This window comes from Nycticebus coucang, chromosome 9, assembly GCF_027406575.1.
Source record: "Nycticebus coucang isolate mNycCou1 chromosome 9, mNycCou1.pri, whole genome shotgun sequence".
Lineage (NCBI taxonomy): Eukaryota > Metazoa > Chordata > Mammalia > Primates > Lorisidae > Nycticebus > Nycticebus coucang.
The window spans coordinates 24,999,396-25,025,037 of NC_069788.1; the positions used below are offsets into that span (position 1 = coordinate 24,999,396).

At 35.1% G+C, this 25,642-nt stretch overlaps 1 protein-coding gene across 1 annotated transcript in view; it reads right to left on the minus strand.

Moving 5' to 3' along the window:
- HCRTR2 (hypocretin receptor 2) overlaps window positions 1-25,642 on the minus strand; it is a 106,636-nt gene that overhangs the window by 8,839 nt on the left and 72,155 nt on the right. The window contains exons 3-5 of the mRNA XM_053602254.1: window positions 22,535-22,778; window positions 16,003-16,118; window positions 671-891 (exon numbers count right to left, since the gene is read on the minus strand). Coding sequence (XP_053458229.1) covers window positions 671-891; window positions 16,003-16,118; window positions 22,535-22,778 — 581 coding nt within the window. The remainder of the gene's footprint in view (window positions 1-670; window positions 892-16,002; window positions 16,119-22,534; window positions 22,779-25,642) is intronic.

Consider the following 25,642-nt stretch of genomic DNA (forward strand, 5'->3'; position numbering starts at 1 on the left):
CTGCCTCTGCTGCTCATGTCCTTGGTCAATGGTTTGAACTTAATATTCAACTCTGCAGCATAACAAATAACATACTTTCCCTCACTGAAAACTTTTGTGCTGACTTTTATTAATAGTTATCCTGAGTTTGATTCAGACTCCAGGAAATGGATTTTCTTTCTTCTTTCTTTGTTTTAAAACAGTCAACACATTTCATCTGCCTTGATTACTACTTTTGTAGCTGTTGTCTAGTGCTCAAAAATGCACTTTTAAGTATATAATTAGAAAACCAAAACATTCTTGTCTCTTTTTTCATTAGATAGAATTCTGTCAAGATTGCCTGTGTTTTTGAAAACAAAAAGTTTTGGAAAACCCACTTGTTCTCATCAAAAAAGAACTGCAGGCTGTAAATTAATTGTTTAGGGTTAGAACTCTTTTTGTATCTGAGGCTTAGCAATTAGCTTGAAGAGATTGGAGAAACATCTGTTTTATATCTGCCATTCAACCGAGAATCGCCATGGACACAGGCATATGTGTGTGTGCACTCTACAAAGCTACTCACCTTACCTTGGCCTGACAAGCTATCTAGGCAGAAAGTTTAAAATTTTGTCTGCTAAAAATACACAAAGTTCTTAATTAGGAATCAAGAAATGACAAGTAACTTCATTTTCAAATAATAGATGAACTTTACCTCTTTAGCACATTAAGGATGCTAATTGGTAGATAGCAAATTGCAAACACCAAAAGCACGACCATCAGCATCCGAGCCGTTTTCCTTCTGGCTCGGATCTGCTTTATTTCAGCAGCCACAGCGCTTATCCTAGACTTGGTCTGTTGTCCTGGTCCTCGAGCTTGTGAAACAGGCTGCAGGGGCTTCCATTTTCTCTGAACTACAGAAGATGTTCCAGGGATCTGAATGGAGAAGAGAGTCTGCATTGCTATTTGACTTAGGAAAATTCCACTTTGGAGATTTAATTAGAAGACAGTCAGAAAAGTGTCCAGGACGCTTGGGAGGTTCGAGTGTCTGTTTCTCCAGAACATTTGCTGAACTGAGTATTTTCTTGGCATTTACTCAGTGGAATACCAAATAGGGGTTTGGGTGGAAAGAACAGTTAAAACATCACAATTTTGTCGACGCCTAACGAGAGCTCTAAGTGGAAAAGATACCTCCTTGTAAGAATGGAAAAACCTATGGAAGGGGAATGGTAAAGGGATGTCAACCATATGATCTTGTTAGAGTTCTTTACCTAAGTTTAAGGAGAAGGAGAATCTGCAGGGACTGTCAAAGGGACCATGGATGGATTTTTCACGCGTCAACACTGCCACCTGCTGCCAGATAGGGAGATAGGACTTAACTACCTACTGCTTTTTATTAGGTTTTCTGCTTCTTAAGTCTTGACAAAGCAAATCTTTGAATGAAAAGTATAGGAAAACAGATCAAATATTCTCTGTTCACTACTTGTATTTATGAATTGTTTGAAACCAATTTTGTCCTGCGACTCTTTAAAATGCCCACAAAAACACTGAGAATTCCTGATGGTCTTATATCAACATTTCAAATAGCTGGGGTATGTAACAATAGTTACACAACTTGTACTTTTCCATTCCTTTTCAGTTGTATTTGATAATAGCCTGGAGTCCCTCCAAGTATAATATTTTCTTAATTATAATCTCATGAAGATTGATAAGGCTTAGTGAGTAAAACAATAAAAATCAGCATGTGTAATTTTTTTAAAGAGGAAAATACTCTAGCAAGCACAATGTAAGGCCATCTTAGTTCTATTAAGATTACTCAGCTGTTGCTTTTATCTCTCTGCTGCAAGCCAGGAGAGGCCAATGTGTCCCTGGGGTCTCTCAGAATGGATGTCGGATGGAGTCTGTTGTTTTTTACACCACACGATCAAAGTCTGTTAGATATTCTTTAACTTGAGAACAGATTTTTACTTTTATGTTCACACAGATAAATTAATATGACCATCTTCTGTCTTGAAAAAGACGCAAATGATACTAATAAAAACCTTCCGCTAAGTAGAAAACATTTGATAGATTATTTCTCTTCCAACTCTGCATTTCCTGTTATTTAGATTAGTCTTTTTACATAGTGGTAGTTAAACTCAGTTTTTTAATCTCTCAGGTGGGGGATAGGAGCTGAGAATCCTCTCTCCTCTGTGACTTTCTTTTGAAGTAGCAATTTTTTTAAATAACTGACAGGAATCAACATTGAATGCTGGAAAGTTCCTGAAGACTTCTAGCACAGGGTCTGCTAAGTGACTTTGAACTGTTTTCTAAATGATCTCTCAGAGATAATTTAAACTTTATTGATTTTACCACTGAGTTCAAAGTTCATCTTTTTTACACTATGGTACAAAGTAATGAATGCAATACGATACAGAAGTTAGTAAATCCTTGACTACTTGCCTAGTTATGCAAAAGCAAAAATAATCATACAAGTCATACAAGAGGACTTTGAAAGATCTGACCTGGGATGCTGTTCACGTGGGAAGGTTGTCCTTGTGCCATGTCGGTGAGGGCCCAGTGCCCTCTGACTGTGCAAAGTACTCATGTCATCCACACACCACTTTTAGTCTACTATTATGAATAAACTTTATAAATCCACTTTAACACAAAAATACATCCTGAAAGAGGTATTACCACAATTATGAATTGGAAATATCATGAAATAATAGACCTTAAACGCCACTCTGTCTAAGAAGTCATTTTTGATTAGGATGAGGTTGTAGGGAAAGAGAAAATATGCTCCAGGCATTGAAAATGGAAGAAGAGATTATGAACAATCAGTAAGTTTGCCAATATACAAGAAATGCATAAATACATTAACAAACAGAAATGACCAAAACGGACACTGTTCTTATAAATTCCTCCAGGTCTATGTGTATAGTTCATTAATGAATTTTATGAAACATTAAAGAGTAAATAATACCAATCTTGTTCAGAATCCTTATGAAATTTATAAAGAAGATAATATCTACTAGCCATTTTCGTGAGGCTACAATTACCTTGATAATCAAAGATCTGACAAAAAAAGAAAGCCAACAACTAAATATTCCACATGAATAAAGTTAAAATACACCTTAAAAATACCTTATCAAAGTTGGCAATATATAAATAGGATAATAAAGTTGCCTCAATTAGCCTTATTCCAGCTGTGCAGTATAGGCTCGACATTCAAAAAACAACCTACATGATATATCATATTAACAATATGAAGGAAAAAATGATCATTTCAATAAATAAAGAAAAAGCATTTAAAAAATCCAATACCCATTTATGATTAAAATCCTCAGTTAATGGTAATAGAAGAAAAAATTCTCTGCCTGATGAAAAAGGCATCTATGAAAGGAATTTAGCTATTGTCCTATTATGTGGTGAAAGATGAACACCTTCCTTCAAAATTAGGAAGAAAGTAATTAATTCTTTGCTCAACCACTTCTACCCAACGTTGTACTAGAGTTACTAGCCAGTACAAGAAGACAAGAAAAATAAGTAAAATGCATACAGATTGATTTTATTGAAAAAAAAATTATTGCTTACAAAAAATCCTAAGGATTCTAAAAATAATAGAATCCCAAGTGAACTAATAAATGAATTTAACAAAATGCAGGACACTAAATGAATGAGCAAAAATAAATTGCATTTCTATATGCTAACAACATACAAATAGAAAATTAAATTATAAAACAAAATTTTTAATAACAAAAGAATGCATTTGGGGGCATACATGTAATAAAATGTGAACAAAACATGCAAAAAAGAAAACTATGAAACATTGCTGAGATACTAAAAAAGATTTAAATAAATGAAGAGATTCACTATGCTTATGGTTTAGAAGATTTAATATTATTAATATGAAAATTCTCCCAAGATTGAGCTATAGATTAAATGCAATCAATTGATTTTAATCTTTTATGAACATGCAAAGGACTTGGGATAGCCAAAGTAAATTTTTTTTTGCAGTTTTTTGGCCGGGGCTGGGTTTGAACCTGCCACCTTTGGCATATGGGGCCGGTGCCCTCCCCCTTTGAGCCACAGGCGCCGCCCCCCCAAAAGTAAATTTTTAAAAGCATAAAATTGCAGGACATTTGTCATCTGATATTAAGACTCATAATAAAAATAAAGTATACATTTATGTTTATTGTGATTGTGTGTATCCTCGAGGACTAGTCTGTTGTATGAATTTCCAATTTATCTCATTATGAAAGTATCTAAGAAAGAGATGGCCCACAAAAGTGTATGGAGCTGTGAAGAAATCCAGCAAAGTGTCCTTTAATAGCCAGGGAAAGGAAGACAACTATTCAAAGTAAAGAGAAGCAGAAAGACATACTGGACAGCCACTGGAAGGGAATGTATGAACAATGAATCCATGAACAATATTGCTTAATGTTGCCAAAAGAATAAGCAAGAAAACCTTGGTAAAATATTCTTGAGAAATCACTGGCGACTCTAGACTGTGTATGGTAGCTCACATCTGTAATCTCAGAACTTGGGGAGGCCAAGATGCAGGATTGCTTGAGGTCAGGATTTCAAGACCAGTTTGGACAATGTAGTGAGACCTCCATCTCTGCAAAACTGAAACAAAAATATTAGCAGGGCAGGATGGTGCATGTCTATAGTCTAAGACAGTAGGAAGGTTGAAGCAGGAGGATTTCTTGAATCTAGGAATTTGCTTGCATCACTGGACTTGAGCCTGAGCAACAATGCAAGACCCTGTTGAAAAAAAGGAAGGGAGGAAGGGAGGGAGAGAGAAAGAGAGAAAGGAAAGGAAGGGAAGGGAAGGGAAGGGAGGGGAAGGGAAGGGAAGGGAAGGGAAGGGAAGGGAAGGGAGGGGAAGGGAAGGGAAGGGAAGGGAAGGGAAGGGAAGGGAAGGGAAGGGAAGGGAAGGGAGGGGAGGGGAGGGGAGGGGAGGGGAAGGGAAGGGAAGGGAAGGGAAGGGAGGGGAGGGGAGGGGAGGGGAAGGGAAGGGAAGGGAAGGGAAGGGAAGGGAAGGGAAGGGAAGGGAAGGGAGGGGAAGGGAAGGAAGAAATAATCAGCGACTTTGGTGAAACTTGAAGGAGATGAGGTAGGCTGAGAAAACAGTGGCAGTGGGGTAGGGTGAGAAAAAGGAGAGGATTAAATGCAAATAAGTCAAGAATTTTATCTGTAAGTGGGAGGGAAAAAAAGTTGGTAGCGTGTAGCTAGAAGATCCTGAGAGTTTGGAGGAAACTGTCCTTGGCACTTAGCAAATGCCTGCTCCAGAAGGTCAAATCTGCTCTACTCTAACCTTGTTCCAGGACTCCTAGCCCATTTCATCATAATAAAGTGCAACATGGTGGACATGGGCTGTTTTACATGAAACAATAACCTTAAATTTCACTGTTTGAAACAGCAGGGACTATGGGACATTTCCTTGTCTCTCCTATTTGAAGAGGATTGTGTCCTGATACTCAGTGACATTTTCCCACTAAACTCTATGACTTCTTAACACATTTGTTTTCTTGCCTTAGCATTGGTCTGTCAAAATTGATAACTTGCATGCTGAATTCTCATGATGAGGATCATAATTTTTTTTTGTCCCTTATCTTCATTCTCACACTTTCAGAGTCTCCAGGTAGCTTTATGGACTAGAACTGCAATACCTCATCCTTTTACCTAACCCCACCAACCTGTGCTTCCTCATCCAACTCCAGATTTGTTGCCTTACCACATTATTCCATCATACAGTCTATTAGCTCTTCTTCTAGAAATTCGTTTCTTCTTTCCTTTCTGGAATCTCATATATGGTTATCACTGGATAGACTGTCTAAGTTTCTTCACTCCTCTAGACCTTGGAAATTTTAGTCATAAACTCACACACTCTTGCTACATCAATGTGTTACATTGTGCATTTAACCTGTTTTCTTTCCCTGTTGTAGAAGAAGAATTTTCTAAAATAATTTTTTCAACTTTTTGATTTAAAAAAAACATAATTGTGTTTTAAACTTTTTTGAGAAAATGTCTCACTATGTTGCCCTCAGTAGAGTGCTGTAGCATCACAACTCACAGCAACTTCCAACTCTTGGGCTTAAGCAATTCTCTTCCCTCAGCCTCCCGAGTAGCTGGGACTACAGGCACCCGCCACAATGCCTGGCTATTTTTTGTTATAGTTATCATTGTTCTTTGGCAGGCCTGGGCTGGATTCAAGCCCCCCAGCTCTGGTGTATGTGGCTGGCTGGCACCATAGCCACTGAGCTACAGGCGCAGAGCCGTGTTCTTTCCTTTTTAATAAGACAGATTTGTTAATAAAATACTTATAATTTAAGGTACACAAATAAGTGATTTTAGAATATTCACAGAGTTATGCAATCATGACATCATCACTATTTAACTTTAGAGCATTTTTGTCATCCCAAAATGAAGCTCCAAACCCATTAGGACGAATCTTTTTGTCTTTTTTGTGTGTGTGTGTGGAGACAGAGTCTCACTTTTTTGCCCTTAGTAGAGTGCCATGGCATCACACGGCTCACAGCAACCTCCAACTCCTGGGCTTAAGCGATTCTCTTGCCTCAGCCTCCCGAGTAGCTGGGACTACAGGTGCCCGCCACAATGCCCAGCTATTTTTTGGTTGCAGTTCAGCAGGGGCCAGGTTTGAACCCGCCACCCTCGGTATATGGGGCCATCGCCTTACCGACTGAGCCAGTGGTGCCTATTCTTGTCTCATGAAAATAGAATCAGACAATATGTAGTCTCTTTTACCTGTCTTCTTTCGCTTAATTAATATTTTCAAGATTGATGTTGTAGCAGAGATACGTATTGTATTTCTTTCTTCTTTTTTTTTTTTTTATTAAACCATAGCTGTGTACATTAGTATGATCGTGGGGCACCATACACTTGGTTCATAGATCGTTTGACACATTTTCATCACATAGCTTTTGTAGCATTTTCTTAGTTATTTTGCTAAGACCTTTACATTCCACATTTACTAGGATTCACATATACCCTTGTAAGATGCACCGCAGGTGTAATCCCATTAATCTCCCTCCTTCCCCCTCCCTCCCCCCTCCCTCCCCTCCCTTTCCCCTTTCTCCCTATTCTTAGGTTATAACTGGGATATAGCTTTCATGTGAAGGTCCTACATTAGTTTCATAATAAGGGTGAGTACATTGGGTACTTTTTCTTCCATTCTTGAGACACTTTACTAAGAAGAATATGTTCCAGCTCCATCCATGTAAACATGAAAGAGGTAAAGTCTCCATCTTTCTTTAAGGCTGCATAATATTCCATGGTGTACATATACCACAATTTATTGATCCATTCGTGGATCGATGGGCACTTGGGCTTTTTCCATGACTTAGCAATCATGAATAGGGCTGCAATAAATATTCTGATACAAATATTTTTGTTATGGTGTGATTTTTGGTCTTCTGGGTATATGCCCAGTAGGGGGATTACAGGATTGAATGGCAGATCTATTTTTAGATCTCTAAGTGTTCTCCATATCTCTTTCCAAAAGGAATGTATTAATTTGCATTCCCACCAGCAGTGCAAAAGTGTTCCCTTTTCTCCACATCCACGCCAACATCTCTGGTCCTGGGATTTTGTGATATAGGCTAGTCTCACTGGAGTTAGATGATATCTCAAAGTAGTTTTGATTTGCATTTCTCTGATGATTAAAGATGATGAGCATTTTTTCATATGTCTGAAGGCCATGCGCCTGTCTTCTTCAGAGAAGTTTCTCTTCAAGTCCCTTGCCCAGCCTGCAATGGGATCCCTTGTTCTTTTCTTGCTAATGCGTTTGAGTTCTCTGTGGATTCTGGTTATTAAACCTTTGTCGGAGACATAACCTGCAAATATCTTCTCCCATTCTGAGGGCTGTTTTCTTGCTTTACTTACTGTGTTCTTGGCTATGCAGAAGCTTTTTAGTTTGATCAAGTCCCAATAGTGTATTTTTGAAGCAGCTTCAATTGCCCGGGGGGTCCTTCTCATAAAAAACTCGCCCAACCCAATTTCTTCAAGGGTTTTCCCTACACTCTCTTCTAGTATTTTTATAGTTTCATGTCTTAGGTTTAAATCTTTAATCCAGTGAGAGTCTATCTTGGTTAATGGTGAGAGGGGTGGGTCCCCGGGAACTAGCTACAGGAGATACCGCGCAAACTCAGCACCACTCCCCCTATGGCCTATTGCAGTCGCCAGTTTGCGGGGGAACCTGAGAGCAGAGTGGAGGGACTTAGGAAGCGTATTGTATTTCTTTTTATGGCTAAATAATAACTAATTACATGCACCGCACAATTAATTTGTTCATCTATCCATTGATAGATATTTGGGTTGGTTCTAATTTTTAGCCACTATGAATCATGCTTCTATGAACATTCAGGTACAAGTGTTTGTGTGGACATGTTCTCAGTTGTCTTAGCTATATACCACGGGATTGAATTGAGGAGTCCTATGGTAATTATTTCTTCAGGATTTTGAGGCACTACCATACTGTTTCCCAAAGTATTGACTGAGCCATAGGCGCCTATTCTTGTGGTTATCTGCATATATTTTTGTTCTTTCCAAGGGAGTATGAGGAGTTTCAGTGTCTCCACATCCTCACCAACAATTGTTACTGTCTGTCTTTTAAAAATCATTATTGTTATTAGCTATCTTGATGAGTGTGGACAGGCATCTCACTGTGGTTTTGATTTGCATCTTCCTAATGATGAAATGATAGTAAGCATCTTCTTATGTGGTTACTGGCCATCTATATATCTTCTTTGAAGAAATGTCTATTTAAATCTTTGCCTAATTTTAAGTGGGAATTTCTTTTTTATGATTGATTCATGAGACTTCTTTATATGTTCTGGACACAAATCCTTCAACAGGCAAATAACTGGCAATTTTTTTCTGCCATCAGATAGATTGAAATTTTACTTTCCTCATAGTGCACTTTGAGGTACAAAAGTTTTAATTTTGATAGTGTCTAATTTATCTGTTGTGTCACTGTGATTTATGGTTTTAGTGTTTTATTTAAGAACTCATTGCCTAACCCAAGGTCATAAACATTTACTTTTATTTTTTTTTCCTAAGGATTGTTTAGTATCAGCTTTTGTATTTAAGCCTATAATTCACTTTGAGTTAAGTTTCTTTTTGCAGTTTTTGGCCAGGGCTGGGTTTAAACCTGCTGCCTCCGGCATATGGGGCCAGCGCCCTATTCCTTTGAGCCAGAGGCACCGCCCTTGAGTTAAGTTTTTTATATAGTGTGAGGTGGGTGCAACTCTATTCTTTTGCATGTGACTGTAGAATTATCCTAGCACCATTTGTCAAAACTACGATTTTCTCTGTTGAATTGTGTTAGAATCCTGTCCAAAATCAATTGAGCATATAATATAAAAAATGTTTGTTAACTATGAATTCTATGTCATTGATCTATATGACTATCTGTATGCAAGTACCACACCGTCTTGAACACTGTAGCTTTATATTAAGATATGACATTAGGAAATAAGTTTATCAACTTATTTTACTTTTTCAAGATTATTTTGGCTATTCTCTGTTTCTTGAATTTCCACATTAATTTTTATATCTGTTTGATAATTTATGCTTAAAAAAAAAGACATCCGGGATTCTGGTATGGATTGTATTGAATCTATAAATCAATTTTGAAATTATTTCTATTTTAACAAGATTAAATCTTCCAATCCATGAACACAGAATATCTTTCCATTTATGTAGTCCTTTACTGTTTTCAATGATATTGTGTAGTTGTAAGTGTACAAGTTGTGTACAGATTTAGCAACCGTTATCTGAAATGCTTGGGGCCAGAAGGATTTAAAATCTTGGATTTTGAATTATTTTCATATACATAATGGAATGTCTTACAAATGGAGCACCTTATATACAAGTAATTTTATATAATATTTTTAATAATTTTAAATAATTTTGGCCATGAAACAAAGTTTTGACGATTGCATGTCACGTGATGATGTCAGTTGTGAAAATTTCCACTTCTGGCATCACATTGGCACTGAAAAAGGTTTTGATTTTGAAGCACTTCAAGTTTAAGTTTTAAAATCAGAGATGCTCAATTTGTAATACATGTGAATCAAGAATCATGGCTGGTAAATTATTTAAGACTAAATATGGTGATGAAGAATAAGACTGTAGAAAAATAGGAGTTGATGAAATTAGTTCTGAGCTAATTCTGAATTTCCCTCTCAGCTTTTATTATGTTGCATTTTGTATGATGTGTTTTCATTTTCATTGATTTAAAAGTATTTTCTAATTTTCTTTGTGATTTCTTATTTTACCTATTGGTTTTGAGGGCCTTTATCTATCTATCTATCTATCTATCTATCTATCTATCTATCTATCTATCTATCTATCTAACTATGCCTTACTCATCGAAGTTGCCAATAGTTAGATTGTTACTGATATTCGTGATTGAAAATATGAAAGAAACATCTATTCATCTCATTATGCTTTGGGACTTCATTATATGAGCTATTCTCACTGGGGATGGGTTTGTGTCCCATAAAAGTTCTAGAAGCAAATGTTGGAGAAACTCCTTTAGATATTAGCACAGGCAAAGAATTTATGAAGAAGGCCTGCAGGGAAAGCATAGCAAATTAAAAAAAAAAATGGTAATTGATTATAGTAAAAGGTTTCTGCATAGCCAAGGAAACAATTAATAGAGCAAATAGACAATGTACAGAATGGGAGGAAATATTCACATGCTATCCATTCAATAAAGGTCTAATAACCAGAATCTATAAAGAACTCAAGAAAATCAGTAAGAAGAGATTAACCAATCCCTTGAGAAGCAGGCAAAAGACATGAACAAAAACTTTTCAAAAAAAGATAGCCTAATGGCCAATAAACATATGAAAAAATTGCTCAACCTCCCCAATCACCAGAGAAATGTAAATTAATTTGCAATTTTGAAGTCTTTTATTTTTATTTTCATAAATATTATTTCTTGAATAATTTTTCTGGAGAGAATGAGTTCTACTTAATATTGAATGGAAGTAGGTATAGCAGCCTTTCCTGTCTTGTTCCTGCTCTTAGTCGGGAAACACTGAGTCTTTCACCATTGAGTATGAAGTCAGCTGTGGAGTTTTTATAGAAGTCCTGTATCATATTCAGGAAGTCCCTTTTATTGCTACTTATTTGAGTGCTTATGAAAGAATATTGTGCTTTGTCAATGCTCTTACTACAACTACTGAGATTATTGCTTGATTTTTGCCTTTTATTAGTGATATGATGCACTACATTGATTGATTTTTCTTTTCTTTTCTTTTTTTGTGGTTTTTTTGGCTGGGGCTGGGTTTGAACCCTCCACCTCCAGCATATGGGACTGGCGCCCTACTCCTTGAGCCACAGGTGCCGCCTGATTGATTTTTTTTTTTTTATTAAACCCACCTTGCATTGCTGAATTCAATCACACTTGGTCATCATGTATAACCCTTTTTGTATACTGTTGGATTGGGTTTGATTGGATTTTGTCGAATACTTTCACATCTATATCCTGAAATAAAATAGTTTGTACTTCTAATTTCTTATAATGTCTGTGATTTTAGAATCATGGAAATTTTGGCCTAATGGCATGAGATGGGGAATGATTTATCTGTTTTTTTGAAAAATGTGTGAAGGACTGGTGTTAATGTTTTTAAACAGGTTTAAACATAATTAGATGGTGAAGCCACCTGAGCTTTTCTCTTTGGAAAGTTTTTTGAGTACTAACTCAATCTTCTTCATTATTACAGGTCTTTTCAGATGTTCTCACTATTCTTCAGTTTCAGTAGTTTGGGTCTGTCTATGAAATTTTCTATTTCACCTTGGTTATCTAATTTGTTGGCATTAAATTTTTCATAATACCCTATTATCCTCATTTTATTTCTGTAGTGTCAGTAGTGATGTCTCCTCTTTTACTTTCTAGTTTAGTATTTTCAGTCTTTTCTTTCATGACTAATTTAGCAAAAAGCTTGACATTTTCTCCAATCTTTTCAAAATATTAACTTTCAGTTTGATTAATTTTTCCTCTTTCCTATTTCCATTCTAATTATTATTTTCATCCTATTATTTGCTCTGTGTTTATAGATTTTCTTTCTTTTTTTTTTCTGGTTCTTTAAGGTAGAATGTTAGGTATTGTTTGGAGGTATTATTTTAAATGTACATGTTTAGAACTATCAATTTTTCTCCTCAGCACTTCTTTTGTTGCATTTCATATGTGCTTGGAGTATGTTATCTTTTAATTTTCACTGATTAAAAGCTGTTTTCTAATTTTTTTGATGATTTCTTTTTTTGCCTTTTGAGTTATTTTAAAGAGCAGTATTTAGTTCCCATATAATTGTAAATTTCTAGAATTTCTTTCTTATACTTAATTTCGAATATAATTCTATATATTTTTGTTATTTTAATTATTCAAAATGTACTGAGGCTTGCTTTATGTCTATCATATGATCTATCCTGGAGAATGTACTATGAGCATTTGGCACAACTCGGTAGTCTTTTATTTGTGATGGTATCTTTTATTGATATCTGTTAAGTACAGTGGTTGATCATTTTATTTAAATCTTCTATATCTTTGTTGACCTTTTACTTGTTTTGTTTTATGTATTACTGAAAATGGACTATTAAAGTTTTCAATTATAATTGTTGAGTAGTCTGTTTAGCCTCCCAGTTTTATTAATGTTTCCTCAGAGTATTTTGAATTTCATTTGGTAAGCGAACCTATGTTTGTAACTTTGGTATCTTTCTGATGGATTAATTCTTTCAACATTATAAAATACCCCCTTTGTCTGTAGAAATATTTTTTGTCAGAGTTAAATTTATTTTGTCTAATTTTAGTATAGCCACTTCTACTCTTTTTTGGTTACTGTTGCATGGTAAACCTTTTTATTATATTATTTTTAACCTATTTGTATATTTAAATATGAATTATATCTCTTGCAAACAGCATAAATTTAATCATTGTCTTTCTAAAAAATTTGATTGGTTTTATTTATTTTGCCAATCTATGCCTTTTGATTATAGTATTTTATTGATTTATATTTAATGTAATTATTGAGAAAATACTATTTTGCTATTGTGTTCCTCTGTTTCTTCATTTTGCTTTATTTTGTGTTAAATAGATATTTTCTACTGTACCATTTTAATTCTCATTTTTTTCACTATATATGTGTATATACATGTCTTTTAAGTCAATAAGAGGAGAAAACAATTTCAAAATTATTTTTATACTATCTTTTATACTAACTATGTAGTTCCATTCACTGGCGCTTTTTATTTCTTTGTGTGCACTTGAATTCACTGCCTTCCTGATAATGCCTCTGTAATTTCAATTTGCTGTTCATTTCCTCAACCTGGACTGATTTTTCATCACCTAATGTTTTTTATCACAATTTCTCTTAGAATAGTGTTGCACAATAAAGGGCAGCATAAGATATTGTGATAAAATCTGGGAAGGGGAAGGTCTTTCATAGTCCCTGGAAAATTGAAATATGGCTTAAGATCCTAGTAGCTTTTACAGCTCACACCTAGTGATTCCCACGTTACCTGACACATAGTAAGTGCTTAATAAATATTTATGAAATGGATTAACATAAGTGCACATGATGATTAAGGTTTAAGTGTTGAATTATCTGAAGGCTCAGAACCGGCAAGAATGCTAACAGAGGTACACAGGAACAAGCAAGCTAAGATTAAGAAGTACTTGAGCAGTTTTAGAGAAGTCTACAAAATTCTCTGAACAAGTTCTCTGAGTCACAGCATCAAAAAAGAGAATTTAAGTAATTTATTTTCGCAAAGTGTTAGCTAACTTTTTTAATGAAGCTTAAACTTCTTGAGAAAGTCAGACAAGGACACATAGTTTACTCACTAATAATCTTACACTTCCTAATTCAAAAGTTTACACCAGATTTCATGCATCTCTGTAATTTTAAGCAAATAGGATGGGCCTTTCATTTGCTGGCTCGCTTGATGTAGCCTATGGCACACATAATGCCTGTGACTCTGTTTATAGATGCTAACAGTTGGAAATTGAGAGTTGCTCAAGCAGAATTCTATATAATCACCCATTTGGGGTTAATTTGCTTTATTGTGGCTGCTACAGTGAGCTCAGCTGAACTTGGCATTTTCCATTCCAATCTGTTTTGTAAATGATTTTAGTTTCACAGTCCAGGCATTTTGCTGCAAATCTTCTGACTCATGTAGCTTATACTAACCAGGGCAATTCACACAAAGAATGTGGATTATTTCTTAACCTGTAATATGGTTTTTAAATTTATTTTAGAGTTTGAGAAATTGAGAAGCAGATGTTAGCAAATTATGGAGAAGTAAATCTTTTTAGAGTTTGGGAGTCATCCATTTATTCAATAAATGTTTTTTGAACCCTTTATTTGAGGTTCCATATAAATTTTGGTGATATGATGGTAGCAGGACAGATACACATACAACCCTTAAGGACTTTTAAAGGTATGCCAATTTGCAAATAAATGAATAAGCAAACATATGCATCTATTACACCAACCTATAAAAATATAAAAATAAGGGATATTAACACTGAATATGCCCTATCAAAATCTCAATCTAAATCATATATGCCCTTATACCCACATGCTCATTAAATGCTTTTCCCCTTTATTAAATTTTTTAAATTCTAGTTTTTTTCTGAGACATTTTATGTGAGTAAATGGAAATGGATACTTTAAGTTTTCTTTGTCTAAATGTTCCCAGCACTATCTTGTATTCTTTGACTAACCTTGTCTTATAAGGTGTTTTCTGAGTGTCTGATGTGTTCTGAGCATATGACAATTGGAGGGATACAAAGATGAATATAAGAGTGTACTGTCCTTACCTGAGAAGAGTAGAAGAGACAGACCAAAGAGTCACTGCAAAGTGATTGAAGAAGTGCGTTGTATAAAAATACAGCCACATGCACCAATTCAGCACATAGCTGTGGCTTGGCTTTCCAAAGCATGAGAAGTTCAACGTACAAGAAGAATGCGAAACTTAGTAAATGTGGAATGTAAATGTCTTAGCACAATAACTAAGAAAATGCCAGGAAGGCTATGTTAACCAGTGTGATGAAAATGTGTCAAACGGTCTATGACCGTTTGGTGCCCCGTGATCACATTAATGTACACAGCTATTATTTAATAAAAAAAAAAAAAAGAAGAATGTTTAGAAAAAAAGAGAAATACATCACTAAGAATTGTGACGTTTTTAAGATATAATTTATAAAATGCAGGAGACTGAGCCATATCCTTTGTCCGTACCTTTGTAAGCCATTATAAGTGTGTGTTACTGATTTCCTTCAAATCATTAAGATGCAACTTCAGCATCCACCCGCCCTGGATGTGATACCCCTTCACTACGTCTTACTCTGGTTCCCTGCACCTATATTTATTTTCACTCTGCATCTGAGTATTCCCTCCTAGAGACTGAGAAATTCCTCAAGGGCAAAACTGGACCTCTAAGTGTTTGTGAGCATATATGCAAAATGTGCGTGATGAATATTTGGGGAATGAATAACTGAGGGAGTGAATACAAACCTTCACTGACGGTGCAGAATTATCCAGCAAGCTGCGGTAACCTCAAATCAGTGTTATAAACACTTTTTAAAATTCTGCATTTTGCTTGATTCTTCTATTCCTCCAAAAACTGAGATCTATGAAGTTGGAGATTTAGTCCATATATGAAAATGTATTATGTATATTGCATCAAAACTATAACCTTCTAGACTTACAGTCTAAGAAAACTGTAAAGACATTTTTACTTGCTGTTTGTCAGAAAAAGCAAAATTAATTTTACTACTAGATCAAAAAAATCAAGTCAATTGATCACAGAGGTTTAAATGTTGGTTTAAATTTTAAAGTCCTTAAGCCAAGTAATAAAGTATTTTCCCTATATATCACTCTAGAAAAATGCCTAAACATGTAACTATGGCCTAATTATTTTAAAATGCACAATAATTTGTTGAACCAAATTATGTTGGATCAGAACATTTGAAAACTTTGTTTTTAAGCAATCCTAAAGAAAACATAAGGACATTATTTGGAAATTACATACCTGTCGACACCACAGTTTACGAAATATTTGCAGATAAGCCAATACCATAAGACACAGCGGCGCCATGTATGTCACCAGAAAGAAACAGATGTGGTACATCTTGGGGTAAATTTCACCTGAGAAATCAAAATAATAAAGTTTTGCATCACAACTGATGGATTTTTGAAAAAAGATACCTATGTTCATGTTTTCCTTCAAAGGACACATTTACTTTCTATATGCTTTATGGCATGTTATATATACAATAGGGACATCATATTTAACCCTGTTTACCTTTACTCACATATATGTATATACGTGTGCCAAAAGTGAAGTCCTAATGTCACTTATTATACTTAGAAAGAAATAACAATTAACCATTTCTTAATTTGAGATACTATAGTCTATCCAAAGTAACCATTCTTTTTTTTCAAAGCTCTTTTATTTGGCTTGCTTATATCAGGCTAATTAATGAAATTAATATGGCTTGTCCTATACTAACATACAAAAGGGGACAGGACTCACTCAAAACCTAATGGCTAATGCTTTGGTTAAAATGGGAACAGATCATAAACTCAATTGATTCCTCATTAGAATATAACTACCCTGAGAAATGGGAAGCTATTCCCAACTGTAGTTCCAAATACTATGTGTAAGAAACTTTTAATTAGGAGAAGTAAATACAATACAGTTTTTTGTGTTGTTGACTTTCTAGAATATATACAAAATTCCTTCTTAAGCCTGGTATGGCAATGTAGACATATGCCTGTGTGTATGCATGTGCTTTTAATAAAAGTAAGAATTTTAAGGCTTTTTAATTTTCAATCCCATGTAGGTATTTACATTTTGCTAATTCATCTCATTTATTAGTCATAAATACCTCTACAACTGTAGGGATTTTTTATTTATCATTAATTCTATGCACACAGATGATACATGTTAGACATTTATTACCTAGTCAATTAAGCAATTGATTAACCAATTACTTTATTAGTTAATATTAATATTTTAGCTTTTCTATATATCTCATACTGAAATTTTAATAACTTGTAACTGACTTTTCAAATGCTTTAGGAGATTTTTTCTTTGCACTACTATTTGCATATATCACAGTAGTCCCTATTTTTCTTGCAATGTAAAACAGGAAACAAAATGTCCTACAGAGACTCCATGGATATTGAATCTAATAACTCAATATAATTTGAATTGAATGCTAATACAATGAAGTTTTGGTGTTTTTTTTTTTTTCTTTAAAAAATCACATACTTTGACCACTATATTGGCAAGGGGGTTCCATGCCATTAGTGAGGGATAATGAACAGAATGTGTTTTATTCTTTCACTCCTCCAGAAAGGACATATAGTAATAGCATGAAGGCTTGGTTATGTGATAAAATTTGCGATCAGGGGAACTTACAGTCAAGATTAATCAATAATAGGTTTGACGATGGCCATAATAACATATAACATTTATTTAGCAATTCACCATTTAATTCTTACTTTATATATTCTAAACACATTTATGAGTTAGTCCTTCGCAATCTCCTTTCCATACCCTTGTCTTCTACAATCAGTTGTATCGAGTTAATATTCTTCATATTCTTCCTTATGAAGCTCTGTGTTCTTTCTCGGGTTAAACATTTTTCTCTACTGTGCTCTTCAGAGTGGACAACAGGTTGAATTTGTTTCCAGGAGGGCTAAGAGACCAATCTGAGGTATCATTTTTAGCTTGTCTCTGGCCCAGGGGCACTCACCTATCTCACCAGTTTCTAACTTCCTTTCAAGTTTATCCTGTAAAACAGGCCAGTTACATAGAAAGAGATCGAAATCAAGTATCCTGACTGGAGGAATAACAAACAGCCTTTCCCTTTGAAGTGCTACAGGCAGAGCAGCATTTGGTGGGCCACTTTCAAAGGAATCTGAAGGTGACCTCAGCACTTTCCAGGCACCTAAGTGGCTTTGAACTTTTATTTGTGTTGAAGAAAGTGTCACATGAGCTTTGCACATAAAAAAATATATACCTTTGAAGCTGACATACCTGTGAAGCCCTGATGTCTGCATCAGACTAAATTAAGAGAGTGGAGGAAGGAAGGTTAATTTTTTTTTTTTCTGAACTACATTTATGGACACTATCACTGTAGTTTTGAACAGATGGGAGCTAAAGCTCATTATGTGGTTGGCATATTTATAAATAGTTGAAAAAATATGTAATTGCTTGGTAAATGCATTTTATGATGATAAACACTGACACTGAGAAAAGTTGATCAAGCAAAATTACACTTTCAGGCCAGGATAGATTGTTTTAATAGGAATATTATAATAGATAATTGGGGAAACATAATAGTTTTAAATTCATCATTTTATGTTTACGGTCTAAGGTAATTGAAAACTCAGATATGCCACTAAGACATTCGTATATAACCTAAAATGTAGATATATGAAATTTGTTTCAATGAAACATAGTACCTTAATTAGAAAACAGATTTTAAATATTGACAACCATTAAAAATCCATTTCTACTCAACAGGTGAATAGGCACAATCTAAATAAATTCTTATATGCATAACAAGATTATAAATAATGAAAAAAATGTAGACTTTTAGTCTTTAAATTCAGATATTAAAGAGCAATGTCATATGTTATAAAGGCAAAGCATAATTTCCCTCAGACAAGTGAAAGTCCACTGTTCAGCCAGCAGCGGGTTAACTGAATTATTAAAAACTACAAATACTTCTTTTCCAGGCCACACATATCAGGGATTGAATGGGTAAGTAAATTAAATATAATTTCCCAATATTTAATTTGGACTATCTTTTTAAAGTTTATAGGTCTATTAAATTACCTAAATTTTTAATATGTTTTATTATCTTCTCTCCAACAAATGTCTTTAAGAAATGTTCCAATTAATACACATATACACATAATTATATACTTTTAAAACTTCATAATAGGCCTGATACCATAATTATTTTGACTACAGAGAAAAGCTTCATTATTTTTTTTTCAAGGTGCCAAAAAACAATTTCTCAGATTCAGAAAAAGAAATATTACTTCTGGGTGCGGTGGCTCACACCTGTAATCCTGGCTCTGTGGGAAGCCAAGGCAGGAGGATCACTTGGCCCCAGGAGTTGGAGGCTGCTGTGAGCTAGGCTGACACCACAGCATTCTAATCTAGATGACGGAGTTGAGATTCTATTTCAAAAAAAGAATTAGCAGCCTCCAAGATTTCACCAAGGGTACACACTCATTAAATACTGGATGCGTCAATAGTAATGCAATTATATCTTTGACTGAGGGTATAATAAGAGTTATTTTTCATTCATAGAATCTATACTTATTTGTGGAACTATGCATTTACAAACCAAGCAATTAAGAAGTAGATATATAGTTCTGGCACAACTTAAAAATTTGGAAGTTTGAAATGATGTGACTGAAACAGTGAACAAATACAAATGAATATTTTAATGATCATTAAAATTATATGTTGTAGAGTGTTAACTGTGTCTGCCAGAATTTATGGTGAGTGATTCTTTATTTGAAGAAGCCATAGGCAATAATGAATATGATTAGTTTTAGAAATCAATTATTCATAAATGATTACTTATTTGGGGCAACATTTTTAGCAAGACAGAGTTTTCAATTATTTTGCATATATGTGAAATAGCATTTTCAGAACTTTTCCTAAAAGTGATTTGATAGCTATGACTCAACTGGCCATATTGCTTTCATAATTTTTTCCCATTGTAATGGCTGTAGGACAATCACTGTCTACTTTTATAACTACATTATTGATTTAATATAGGGTAAAGATAAACACAGATCATGGAATACTGTCAAAAAGAATATATTTTGCCATTTTTTTAAATTGTACTACATAGTAGTAAGCCTTTAAACATGTTTAATTTTAGAGAGTTGACACTGTAAAATATACCTCTCTGGGTGTTTTTAACTTTTGACTATCACACATCTGCCATTTTGAGTTATCAAAATTTTAAGTTGAACATGGAGTTACAAACATCTTACATGTTCAGAGCTCACGGTCTTTAAAAATTATTATAATAAGTGTCTAAAAAGCAAAGTGTTATTATATTAGACACCTGCTTTGAATTATTTTATGTTCTCCTTAAAAATATTGAGTGATAAGCAATTTAACTATATTTTTGAATAGCTGATTTTACAGCTTTTATTAAGTTTGATTTTTAGATGATTAAGTCAATTCAGTACCACTTAATTTTAGCTTTTATAAGCATTTTAAGTAATTATAGACTATTACAAAATCACTTTCCAATAGTTTCTTACATGAGTTATGATAGCTAGGTTTAAATTTTTAGGTATTCAACAATAATTATCTTTTTTTTTTAAAGAAAATGTCAATGCCAGAGTTAGATAATAAAATACTAGAGATAGTAATGAGTTTTAAATATTAATATTTACATTTACTACTAAAAGATAATATGAAAATCATGTGTCTTTTTACTTAATCATAATAACTGCTTATGACTGTTACCAAAGGTTAATGGTATATGATTATTCAGGAAAACATAAAAGATGAAAAAGTTTAAGGAAGCAGACCATTAACATAAAAAGGAAACAATTGCTAAATACAGTATTTTAGAGAAAATAGTGACACATATTGAATCACAAATAACAGACGATAACAGTTTCCTAATTTTTCTAATTACTATTTCCATAAACTTAAAGAATCTCCACTTTCGAGTTGAAAACTTTAGATTTAAATGTGTTTATTCTCTCTAGGGCTCAATTTAATCATGAATAAATTAAAAGATTTTGACCTAGAGATTTTTAGGCTATTTTCTAAATATAATTCACTATAAAAGAATTGTGTAAAAGACATGTCATTGGGCCCCAATCCACCTTCTTTCCAAACTCAGTTCTTTAGACTATCTCTTCTATGTTTCAGAAACTATGAGTTCTGACTTGCTGCCTTTCTCCTTCAAGATGTGAGTTTTCTTGCTTTCTGGAATACCCTTTTCCCTCTTCCTTCTGTGAAGAATTCCTACTTATCTTTAATGCTTTGCTGAAACATTATCAGATCATCTGCACACTTCCGTTCAGATGACCAGAATTATTTGGGTTCCTGGCACTTTGTACATGAGAGCAGTCCAGAAAGTATCCACCCATGTATGTCTCTATTTTTTATTTTACATAGGTGGCTATTTTCCAGACAGCCCTCATAAGTATATTAAAATACTGATCACACTATGAATCTTTGCTTATTAGCCTCTCCACCTTATATGGAATGAGCTCCCTGAGGCAAAGTCTATTTCTCTCCAGGTTGGCACAATGCCTTGCAAACTCTAAGTACTCAAGATGGTTTCTGAGCATTAAATAAATGGGACTCAAGACACTTCAGAAGGGTGGCGCCTGTGGCTCAGTCGGTAAGGCACTGGCCCCATATACCGAGGGTGGCAGGTTGCTGAACTGCAACCAAAAAATAGCTGGGCATTGTGGCGGGCGCCTGTAGTCCCAGCTACTCGGGAGGCTGAGGCAAGAGAATCACTTAAGCCCAGGAGTTGGAAGTTGCTGTGAGCTGTGTGATGCCACGGCACTCTACCGAGGGCCATAAAGTGAGACTCTGTCTCTACAAAAAAATTAAAAAAAAAAAAAGACACTTCAGGAATATTCCTACCATTTTGGAACTTTCCATTTATGTTGGTTTTGTCTGTACTACCAGTGGGGAAAATTTGGAAAAAATTAAGATGATCCAGAGAAAAATACAGAAAAAGAATTGTGGGTTAGAAAATGCTAATAAATATCCATATAGGAGAGACAAAGGAGGTAATAGATAAAGAGAACTGTGAACTTTTAGTGATTATAGGTCTTATGGCAACATGTAAAATAATCCCAGTGTCTTAAATTTTATCTTGCTGTAGTAAAAGCAAATGCCTAATTTTTCAGTGTATTTGCTTTCCCTGCTTTTGGTGTTTTAATGAAAGAACCAAAGTAGACATTATTGTGTAGATAAAGATTCCAGTATTTGAGAATTCCATATTTATAAACAACCTCTGGGCTGCGCTTTTTTGATATATCTATCTAATAAGCAGAAGTATATACCTTTCAACACTGAGCCTCACCCATGTTCTCAAAACATGTCTTCAAAATGAAAAAAGTTTAGTTGTATTCGAAGCTCATTCGGGACACTTTAGACAATGTAATTTCGAACCATCTTAGAAAATGATAATCATTCCTTAGTGCATCCTTGGATTTGAATTATGTGGTGAGTTCTGTTTGAGAGAAATTGAGAAAAACTAACATAACCAGATCTGAATGGTAGAGCAAGCTCCTCCTTTCATTTTCTATCTGAAAGATATGAAAACTAGAATATAGCACGTTTAGCCTCTCCAAGGGACTCAATAGGTGGAGTTATGCCCTGAAATTGTTTTGGGTCTCAAACTGGTTTTCACACTTTGGCAAAACCACATGAACACATTCTAATGGACCATAGAGACCCAACATTGGCTATGCTAATCCAATTTCCCGTGTCAGGTTGATGGATTTTATAAATGCTGGCTCATAGACTGCATTGTACTCACCACCCCAACGCTCATCACACACGGTGAAGAGGGTGGTTTTATTGGCGAGGCCGGGCAGCATGGCGCTGCACTCCATGACAATGGCTTGAGGAATCATTATGATGCAGGAGACAATCCAGATGATGACGATGCTATTCCGGGCCCGCTTGGCTGTGCTCTTAAACATCAAAGGGTGACAGATGGCATACCATCGATCTAAGGCGATGCAGCTCAGTGTGAGGACAGACACAGACACTGATACCGTCTAAAGGAGGAAAGGAACATAGGAATAGAGAAGCACTTGTTGTGAAGACAATCACAATATATTTACCATGTGAAAAAGACAGTCACAATGGATAGGCAAATTCGAAATTGCAAGGAAAAAAAAATAGACCCAAGCAAGTGTTTTCTATTTCAAAAAAAGATATGTTGGAAAGAAAAAAACGTATTTAAAGGATGATTATTTCCTGTTAAACATGGAAATGATACAATGAAATCTTTGCAATCTTTTTTATGACAAATGTTTTAATTTACTATCTAGCATTTTTTGAAGAATTACTACCATTCTTTTGTTTTGTAACTTTTCCACTGATGGGAAAGTCATATCCTCAAATGGAAAGAAAAAACGCAAATGTGTAGTCTGAATTGGAAAACTCTCACTAATCGAGAATAATATAGCATGCCTTTCTTTTCAATTATAAGATAAAAGTTTTATTGAAATTTCATTTAATTAAATATGCTTGAATTGGGGGTAGCTCATTTCACATTTTCAGGTAATAACAGCTGTTGGCACCCTAGTACCTTTTTAACATGTTACACCCCAGTAAAGGTAGGAATATTTGAAAAGAGAATTTTGTATATGAATCTCCTTAGTATCGTTTGCTACGGCTACAGGGAACTTACTTCCAAACACCAGGTAGACTAACTGACATAGGCAACTCACTTCCAAATTTCTATATAATTAACGCCACCACAAATGGTGTTTTGACTTGGCACTTGAAGGAGGTAGTAAAGAAGCATGTTCAGCACGCCCGTGCCCACACGAAGAGTTAAGGTCATTGTGTTTCATGTCCTCTCTCTTACACTAAATCTGATATCACCAAAGGAAAGTAGTTCTTGTTTCTCTTACTTTTTAATTACAGATTCATAATCTTTTTATTTTTTTCCTCAGCACTGTCACATGGCGAATCATTCTGCTTACTTTGCTTATTTATTGTCTGTTTTCTCTGTTGGAACATAGCTGCATGTTGGCAAGAACTGCTTCTGTTACCCATGTTCATCATCCCTGGCATGGAATTTGATGTCCATTATGCGCTTAATAAATCTGTTTTGAATCCATAAGTGGTAAGCCTTAATCTAAGACAACAGATGTGGTTCAGTCGTCTTCCCCTATTTTTCCATTCTGGTTATACAGATTTTATAATTCGTGGTAAGGGCAGGTAACTCTGACTTTCACATCAGGACCTTCCTTCCGTGTTGATGCATTCATTAACTATAGGCACAAATGAATAAAAGGGGCCTAGGAGCCAGTGCAGCACAGGAGAAAGGTCTTCGTGCTAAATTTTGGGATGATCTATCTATTCTCACACTCCTACCTGCTGGATGTGCAATATTGGGTCACTCACTTTATCTCTTTGGGCCTACAAGGGCTATGTGTGTGTGTGTGTGTGTGTTGTTGACAAATGAAGGAATTAGCAGAATAAGATTCTTACCAACTTTGATTCTTTTGACTTTCTCTGGGAGAGGGAAGAGAGTATAGTTAGCATCAGTTCTACAGCCAGGATTCTACAGTGGGTGTGAATCCCGTCTCACCTACTGAGTGATCTCAGGAGGTTATCTCTCTATTCCTCAGTTTTCTCATCTGTAAAATATGAACGACTCATAGTACACAACCATGGAATTGCAGGGAGAGTTAATTGAGATGAAAATGTCTACCCCAAGGCTGGCAAATAAGAACTATGTGTTTGCTGTTACTTATCATTGATTATAATAAAGATGATGATGGTTATATTTTTTTTAAGAGACAGGGTCTCTATCTGTTGCTATACTCGAGTGAGATGCTTTCACATCTCACTGCATCCTCAAGCTCCTAGGCTCAAAGATCCTCCCACCTCAGCTTCCTGAGTAGCTGGGACAAGAAGGCACATGCTAGCTGATTTTTAAATTTTTTGTAGAGATTGGGTCTTGCTATGTTGCACAGATTGGTTTCAAGTTCCTGGCCTCAAGCTATTCTTCTGCCTTAGCATCCTAAAAAGTGTTGGGATTATAAGCATGAGCCCCCAGGCACAGCTGAAGATTATGTTATTAGTTTTCTCTTCCACATTTGAGTCTGGTGTTCTAGGGTTTTTTTATTATTATTATTGTTGGGGATTCATTGAGGGTACAAAGAACCAGATTATATTGATTGCATTTATTAGGTAAAGAGCCTCTTATACTTGTGTCCCGCCCCCAAAAGGTGTACCACACCCAGTGACCTCCATCCCCCTCCCTCCTTTTCCCCACCCCCATGGCGTACTAGGTCATTAATTGTCCTAATATCAGAATTGAGTACATTGCATTCTTGCTTCTCCATTCTTGTGATGCTTTACTAAGAATAATGTGTTCCACTTCCATCTAGATTAATACAAAAGATGTAAAGTCTTCATCTTTTATACTGGCTGTACATATACATATGGTGTACATATACCATAGCTTGTTAATCCATTCCTGGGTTGGTAGGCATTTAAGCTGTTTCCACATTTTTGCCAATTATAAATTGAGCTGTGATAAACAATCTAGTGCAAGTGTCCTTATGGTAAAAGGATTTTTTTTTTCTTCTGAGTAGATGCCCAGTAATGGGATTGCAGGATCAAATGAGAGGTCTACCTTGAGTTCTTTGAGGATTCTCCATATTTCCTTCCAAAAAGGTTGTATTAGTTTGCAGTCCCACCGGCAAGGTAAAAGTGTTCCCTTCTCTCCACATCCACACCAGCATCTGCAGTTTTGAGACTGTGATGTGGGCCATTCTCCATTCTTGTTGGGGTTAGATGATATCTCAGGGTGGTTTTGATTTTCATTTCTCTAATAATAAGGGATGATGAGCAGTTTTTCATATGTATGTTAGCCATTAATATGTCTTCTTTAGAGAAA